This window comes from Fundulus heteroclitus, chromosome 2, assembly GCF_011125445.2.
Source record: "Fundulus heteroclitus isolate FHET01 chromosome 2, MU-UCD_Fhet_4.1, whole genome shotgun sequence".
Classification (NCBI taxonomy): domain Eukaryota; kingdom Metazoa; phylum Chordata; class Actinopteri; order Cyprinodontiformes; family Fundulidae; genus Fundulus; species Fundulus heteroclitus.
Window position 1 is genome coordinate 6,913,445 of NC_046362.1, and position 7,735 is coordinate 6,921,179.

The 7,735-nt window shown below is 44.8% G+C and overlaps 1 protein-coding gene across 7 annotated transcripts in view; it reads right to left on the bottom strand.

Annotated features, from left to right (window-relative positions):
* Positions 1 to 6,840, bottom strand: part of LOC105926254 (transcription factor SOX-6) — a 173,809-nt gene extending 166,969 nt beyond the window's left edge. For 2 of the 7 annotated variants that reach the window (XM_021316357.2, XM_036146529.1), the window contains exon 1: positions 6,467 to 6,839. In XM_021316357.2, the coding sequence (XP_021172032.2) occupies positions 6,467 to 6,477 (11 nt within the window). In that variant the 5' untranslated portion in view covers positions 6,478 to 6,839. Of the gene's footprint in view, positions 1 to 6,451 lie in introns of all 7 variants that reach the window. The other 5 variants (XM_036146535.1, XM_036146519.1, XM_036146539.1 and 2 more) reach the window with 3 other exon arrangements.
* Between the last annotated feature and the right edge of the window lie 895 nt (positions 6,841 to 7,735).

Genomic DNA, 7,735 nt, shown 5'->3' on the forward strand with positions numbered 1-7,735 from the left:
GACTACTACTGGGAACAGAATCAAACCCAACTTAACAATGTTCCAGTTCCACGTTTGGGTACCAGTGGGATTTGCTTATGATCGTGCTCTGTGACCAGGCTGACCAAACATCAGTAATAGGCCCTACAAATCAATAACAATGTGTTTCTGTACTCTCAAACAGTGAAGCATGTTCACTGAAGGAGGTTGGACGGTAGTTAGGGTTTTTCTCAAAGTGCCAACAAACTGTTTGTAACTGTGACTTACAGCGAGTTTTATACTCAAAGAAGCCGTATTGGGTCTGGAGGGAAGTGAGAAACCTCTTATTTTCCACATGCATGCTTTCATTCAACCAAAACGCTCGTTTCTGGCTGGACACAACACAGGCATCTCCAAAATGATAAGGAATAGCTCAAGGAATATAGTTGTTATAATAATTTAGCAACATATTTTGGAATATGGAAAATTTGTTGTGACTTCTTAATACGTTTTTTTTTTTTGGCACGTTGCTACTCGTAGCCCAGACCATTCATCTTCTGCGATGAGCTTCTGGGCTTTGAAGTTAAAAGGCCTCTTTGCCATCACCCCTCATTTTTAGCTCATTCCACGGATTCAGGTTAAGTTTGGGGCTTCGGTTGGGCCACTACAAAATGTTAATATTACTGCAAGTCAAGAAAATAAAAAACAACCACATTCTGATACTCTTAAAACATGTCAAGATGGTGGTACAAGACAAAACGTGGTATTTGCTGCGGTGGTACTTCGCTGGAAAAACGCTCGTCTAATGTGAATCATTATGTGCTCATGATTTCCATTTTTATTGTGCGTAGGCTGGGCTCTGGTATGGAGGCATACCAAGGTTTTAAAAAAGTTACATTTTCAAAACCCCTAGAATTTTCCACCGTGTCGTTTTAATGAGATTAATTAGAAAGATCCGTTGTTTGTTCTCTGTAATTGACAGAGCAACGCAGCACGGCCCCTCCCCTAACTGTTGCTGTGCACTGCCGGTCAGCTGGCTGAGAGCCGGTTCGTATGCCTCCCCTCCCTTACAAGAACGACAGATTTGGCAGTTTGCAAATATTTCATGTCACAAAAACCACGCGGCGCAGACGCTAACTGAGAATATGCCGAGGCCTGATACTAACAGAGCGGCAACCACTGCTTCCGTTGAGGTAATTGTGCGCTGAAACTACAGCTGGCAAGCAAAGAACAGCATGTCTGACTACCTGAGCAGCTAGCCCAACTAATTAAGATGCTAATATAAATTATTTATAATTAGAATAGTTATATTTGTCTTACTCTATTAAGAGCAGAACAGCAAAAAGGGAAACTATCCAGCGCAGCCAGCCCTTAACAACTACAACGGAAGTGCTTAATCCACATTTCTGCTGAAGTCTATGTAAAAAATAAATAAATAAATTATATATTTATCACTATTATTTTTGTGATACTCAATATGTTATTTTTGCAGCAGATCCTGTTGGTGTTTTTTTTTTTTTTTTTTTTTTTTTTTTCTTTCACATCTCCAGTCGTGGCATTTCAGGCATACAATATAGGGAAGCTGGTTGCCTGCAGGTTGCTGTACAGAAATGGTAGTTCAAATCAGAATCCTGATTGACTTTATTAAATCCGGAGTTCGTCCAGCATCAAAGTAGGCAGGCCACACTGCTGTTACGGTATAACCTGCATTTGTTTGACCTTCAACCATTTAGATTGTTTGTGTGTGTGTGTGTGTGTGTGTGTGTGTGTGTGTTCATTTTAAATCTTGTGTGTGAAAACAGTGAGATCGCTATATTTCTACTTCTCCACGAGGATCTACTACCGGCCCATGCCTAATTTTGCTGTTACCTGATAGCCGATGTTAGTGCAGCATGTACCGAGAGACAGATGCACGCACGCGAATGCACAAGGAAGAAAGGAAGGAAAGGTCAGGGGTGAGAGGAGGATGAACCGTAAACTAGGAAGGATGCGGCGAAGCCAGCCTGCAGCTAAATACTGTAAGGAAGAAAAATAATACAGAGCACAGAGGAGACACACGTGTCTTTCCACGAGGACGTGAGAAGTGAGCATTTCATGCTTTGAAATTGGACGGTAAGAAGCAGGTGTTGAAAAAAAATAAACCACACAAAGTAAAAGGTCACTACCAAAAGCACACACACAAGAATATATAAAAGAGAAGAGAAGAGGGAGGATTTTTGGGGCCTAAAAATGTGAACACCGGCTCCTTTTTTTTTCCACCCCGCTGGAAGAAAATAAGGAATCCTTCCTTTTCTCAACGTTGCGCGGCGGTGGAAAACAGAGGAGGGATCCGCCGAGAGGGAACGTCCGCCCAGGAGCCGACACACTCGCGAGCAGACGGCGCACGCAGGCACAAATATACATGCATCCGCTCAGCAGAGACATCCACAGCGGGGAGCAGGCAGGACACACAACCAGAGATCCCCGCACGGAGGGTGCAGCGGACGCACGCTCGGTCGTTTGGACATGTAACGGCGCGTGAGCACAATTAGTTTGTCAAATTCCTTTGTTGACAGTCACCAAATAAAAAAAAAAAATAAAAAAAACACAAAAGATGTGAAAGTCTTCACACACACACACACACACACACACACACACAAAACTAAGATGGCTTTGTGGTTGAGAAACTTATGGGCATCTGCCAGCATGCTTCAAGTGCTCATTCACCGGGGGCCCAAGCCTTTCTTTTTCAGCAGCAGCACTGCAATTTGGGTGTGCCGTTGGGCCGGAGATAAGTATAGGCTGACTAATATGCACTTAGGATCCAGGGAGAAATACTTAGGGCTAAATGTTTAATTTGTGTTTGTACAACACATGTCCAATTTGGGGACCGGTGTCTCTTTCAAAGAGGTCGATAACAAACAATTTTCACTCTCCGGATCGGCCACAGGCTTAAAATGGTGAATCGGGAGGTTTGGACGATGATGAATGTGAATGACATCCTCACTAAATAAAATTAAAAACCATAAAAAAACATCTGGATGCATTTAAATCTGCAACACCGTGGTGCGATGGCAGATAAGCTCAGCAGGGTAGGATAAATAAAACAATTGTACAGCTAAAAGGGGGGGGATGAGAGGAGATGACAAAAACAACTTAGAGTCAGATCTCCTCTGTCCTCCTCCATCAACTCCAGACAGGGAGGGCATCGCTCACTCTTCCTCCGACTGCATCCTTCTCCCCGAAACTTAAGAGTCGCTCTGCATCCCGCCAAAGCAGAAGGCCTCTCCGAGCGTCGCAGGAATCAACCGGCGATTTGAAGAATGTACGCATTTTTATAAAGACGGCAGCTTTGCAGCAGCACCAGCGTGGACCGTTTACGGCCCTCATGCCAGGGCAAACGAATATATTCTGACACTGATCTTTTCTGGGCAGCATTTATTCCAAAGGTGTGTTATATTAATTTTTAGGATATTATAAAGCAAAATCCGGGAATCGGAAGGCGCCTTGTCAAGTCAGACCATTTAAAAAAAAATATTCAGAGGCCCAGAAACGAAGCTAGAATTTCTCTTTCACTCAGAGAGTCAGTTTGAAGGGGTTAAACACAAAGGGGAGCTGAATAAGTCATCAAGAGCTTAAAAACATTTGAAAAAAAAAAACAAGCTGAATCATAACCCTGCAGCCTTATAATCCAGACAGTCATATTAAGCTCAAGCTAAAATATGTTGAACAACCTTTCTCATTCGCGCTCCACGGCTGTGATTTCCAGCGGCTGGCTGGCTGCTTCACAACGGACCACACAGCGGCCAGCGGCTGAATGAACAGGCCTGATCGCGTGTTGTCAGTGCTGCTTCCCACAGAGGAGGAAGAGGAGTGGGTGGTGGGGGTGGTGGGGGGGAGAGGAGGCGGCGAAGGGGGATAGTAGGTCTCCTCCGGTCCAGACAGCGCAGGGTGAGCGCAGCCATGCAGGCCGGAACAATGTGCTGAATTGGCAGCCTATATATAAGTCTGCCATTTGGACACTCTAATGCCACTTTACCTTATGAGGGAAGTTCAGCCCGCAGCACCTGCTCCAAACAGAATGCCATAGGAGATCAGCCCAGATTGTTTTTCACAGACACTCTCACTTACAACAGAGGTGTGCGTGCGGCGGGGGCCGGGGGAGAGGGGAATGGGGGGGTGGGTGGGTGGGTGGCGGTGTCTATAAATTGTTCCACCAGAGTCCAAACAATTAAACAACTTGTTGGGAATTGTGATTTACTGCGCAGCCCCAGCCTTGGCGAGGCACGGCGAGGACAGGCCCGGACACGGCGGCGGGAGGCTCTGTCAAACAGAGGGCCCAATTACGGCTCTGAAAAGAAGAAAAAAGGGGGTTGATGCGCACGGAGTGAACTCTGAAAAGAAGAAAAGGGGGTAATGCGCGCGACGTGAAAAGAAAAGAAAGGATGAGTCAACGCCATTCAGAGTAATCCTGGGAAATGGCGCATTCTCACCGAACTTCCCAAAGTGATTAAACTGTTAGGATGAGGAATGTAAGGAGTCAGTGTGAAACAGCTGTCCCGACCTGCGTTTCCTCTTTAGCGGTTTTTAAAACTCATTGTTGTCTTTCATGCATGATCTCCCCGTCTCTCTCTCTCTCTCTCTCTCCTCTCTTTCTCTTTCGCTCTGTTACTCTGAAAGCTTCTTATCTGCGGGCGGCCAGAGGCTTATCTCGGAGGTGTAGTGCAGCTCTGAACACAGGCAACACCCTTGAAGTGGCTTTATCGCGCTTTTCCACCCCGGTGCCATGCGCCTTGTCCTCCCGTACCCCTGTCCCATCATCCTTACAGGGAACTCCGGGGCAAAGCCTCCTCCGCCTCCTCCTCCTCCTCCTCTTCGCCCTCCTCACGGCAGCTCGCTGAAAGCTGGTCGATCAGGGGATCAGAAACTGCAACCCCCCCGACTCGACTCAAGTTCAAACTGCTGGACTTCAGGCGTGACGTCTGGTTTTTGATTACCTCCAAAATTAAAACCCGAGCTGAGAAGAGACCATTACAAACAGAGAAACTTCACTGTCTTGCTTCTCAGCTTCCACCGGCGTATCGGATCTTTTTCAAATTCGCGCCTGGCACATTCCTCCGGGGTCAAACTTTTTGTGACCTCCAGAGGAGAAAGTTAACTTGGACCGTGAAGATGGGACCCTTCTTTTCCCGCTGGGTTTGTATCCCAGTGTGTGAAAGCAGAGGGGCCTCGCGGAGGTGTTGTGGCGATCATAAGGGGCCCGAATAAATCTTTGGCCGACAGTGACATTTTATAATAGTATTGTCATATATAAGGGAGATGAGAACAGAGGGCAGAACAGGGAATGAGTGATGGATATTTAAAATGGCACGCTTAGATGGATAAAAATGAATTGCATGAATAAATGATAAAACATTGGCTCTAAAATTTCATTTATATAAGTTAACTTTGGCTTCAGGGTGGCCCTGCAAAAGTTAGAGGGTCGGCTGCAAGCTCCCCAGCATCCCCACTTTGTGGCGCTACTGTCAGCTTCCCCTCCAGCTTTTGAAGCCTTTCTTTTAGAGTGTGTTTTCCCCACCACATAAACTTTACTTTGAAACATTTTTGTGACTTTGAATTAGTTTCTAAAATGTTCAAATAAAATACAAGGACAATATGGTGGGTGGAGGTTGGTTTTAATGTGTCATTAAGGCCTTTTGTCCGGTGTGTGCTAAGAGCCCACAGTCACTAGGACAAGTAAATAAATAAATATAAATAGTTAGAAAAACTAAATGAAAGGACACAGAAAAGCTGAGATTTTTTTAATAATTATTATATTGATAATAAAAGATAAAGCGACTGAAACGTTTGTGTCTTGCACAAAAACACTGTCCACTTGATGGAATTCACATAACACCACAACCTGCTTATTTCTGCTCATAATAAATAATAAGCAAAAGAGATGCGCGATAAAATGCAGGATAAAAAAATATTTATCCATGCCCTTGTGCGTAATTTACGTTTGAAATTAAATGTCCGGCTGCCAACCTTTAATTCGCGCTGCTGTTTGAAAGTTCTGCTCATATGTGGGCGGTTTAGATCCAGGTTTGATACGACACTTATTGTTTAGTTGCGCACTTAGCAGACTGGAATGTTTTATTGTTTTAATTTTAAAAAGGAGGGCTTTTATAACCTGGTGTTCACATCAAGTCAATTCGGTTCGGATTAAATTCCGTCTATGGGGCGAGTTTCTGATTTGAACTGAGTGGATAAAAAGCGTGAGGTTGCTTCACTCTTCAGGGTTAAGCCTGAACGAAAACTTCTGGGTAGTTTGTTGTTGTCGTCTGTTTGCAGGTCCCGTTGAAACTCTCGGCTACAATCAGTGTCCTGGAAGCGCGGCTTTAAACAGCCCGGTGCAGTCCAGGTCTGCAGCTGTCATCGCTGCTCGTTGCGGAGCGGAGATAAGACTTTTAAAAACAAGCCGACCGGCAGCGTGAGCACCTCCGCCGCCGCAGCAGCAGCAGGACGGACGCACCTTACCTGGACTCACTTCTTCCACATGCGCCGCGCAGACTCTCGCAAACTTTGGCGACTCGTCGGCGTGTGATGTTGACCCGACGGCGGGACTGGAGGAAGCGGGGAGTCAGTTGGGGCTGCCTTCGGATCCCGTGCGTAAAGTCACCATCTCTGGAGCGCGTCGGGGACTTCGGTGTAACTCCTCCGTTTGCGCTCCGACGAGGAGAGAAGAGTGGGAATCAGAGACTTTCTGCGTCGCTGTCAGAGGTGACGCCGAGCCCGAGGAGCTGCCAGGTTTCTAATATAAACCCCCCTAAAAAAAAAAGTGTTTTTGGGTTATTTCCCGTCCGGCACTACGTGGAGACTTCAGTGAGAGTGCAGGGCACTGCCGGGCAAAGAGGCAGAGACAGAGGCTGGATAACCCCTCCTCTCCCTCCCCCTTTTCCCTCCCTTTCTTTCTCACACCCTCTCTCGCTACACTTCAACTAGATCTCCCCGTCAGTTCCAAGTTCTTTAAGAAATTTCCCACAAATATATAAAACAATTAAGATCAGAGATCCTACTTACACCAATCTGTTTTTATTTCTTTACCTGTCCTCCCCTCTTTGTTATATATATAAATGCAGCATCTGACTGCAGATAAGTATGCCCAGGTGCCCATCACCCGGTCTTCAAGTTCAAGGGTTCTTTAAAAAAGTGATTTTAGTTTGTCGGAAATCTCCCCGGGAAAAAAAAAAAAAAGAAAAAACACAAAAAGCGCCTTCCTATGTAATTTGTGGAGTTATTGATGTCAAAAACTGTAATTTACGATAAGAAAAGAAGAAAAACTTTTTCAATTCCAAATTGGAATTCAGTTTGATAACTATTGTCTATCAAAAATTATAATTATACATTTTAAAATGTTATTTTGTCATCACGATGGTTTTATATAAGCGTATCGAAAACATTTTTCAATGTTAAAAAAAGTCATGGCAGATAAATTATCGACAATTAAAATGAGCAAAAATGCTTTCTAAGCGCTGAAGCGATGTTCAGACGAACTTGTGGAGCAGAAGTTTGAGCGTCCTGTCCGCGGTTGGAGCGTCAGCTGCGCTCCTAGGTCATTAGATCTACTCTGGCGCCACCTTTTGGTATGCTTTAGCGCTACAGTAATAAAACTTAGAGCCCCAACCAATGAAACTGGGGGTAAAACAGTTGCATACAATAGATTTGAATACATTTTAATCAATGTTTCTAGGTAGAGAGTTTGTATTTTAGTTTAACAGGTAATATAGTATAGACATGAATTCCAGTAATATTTTTA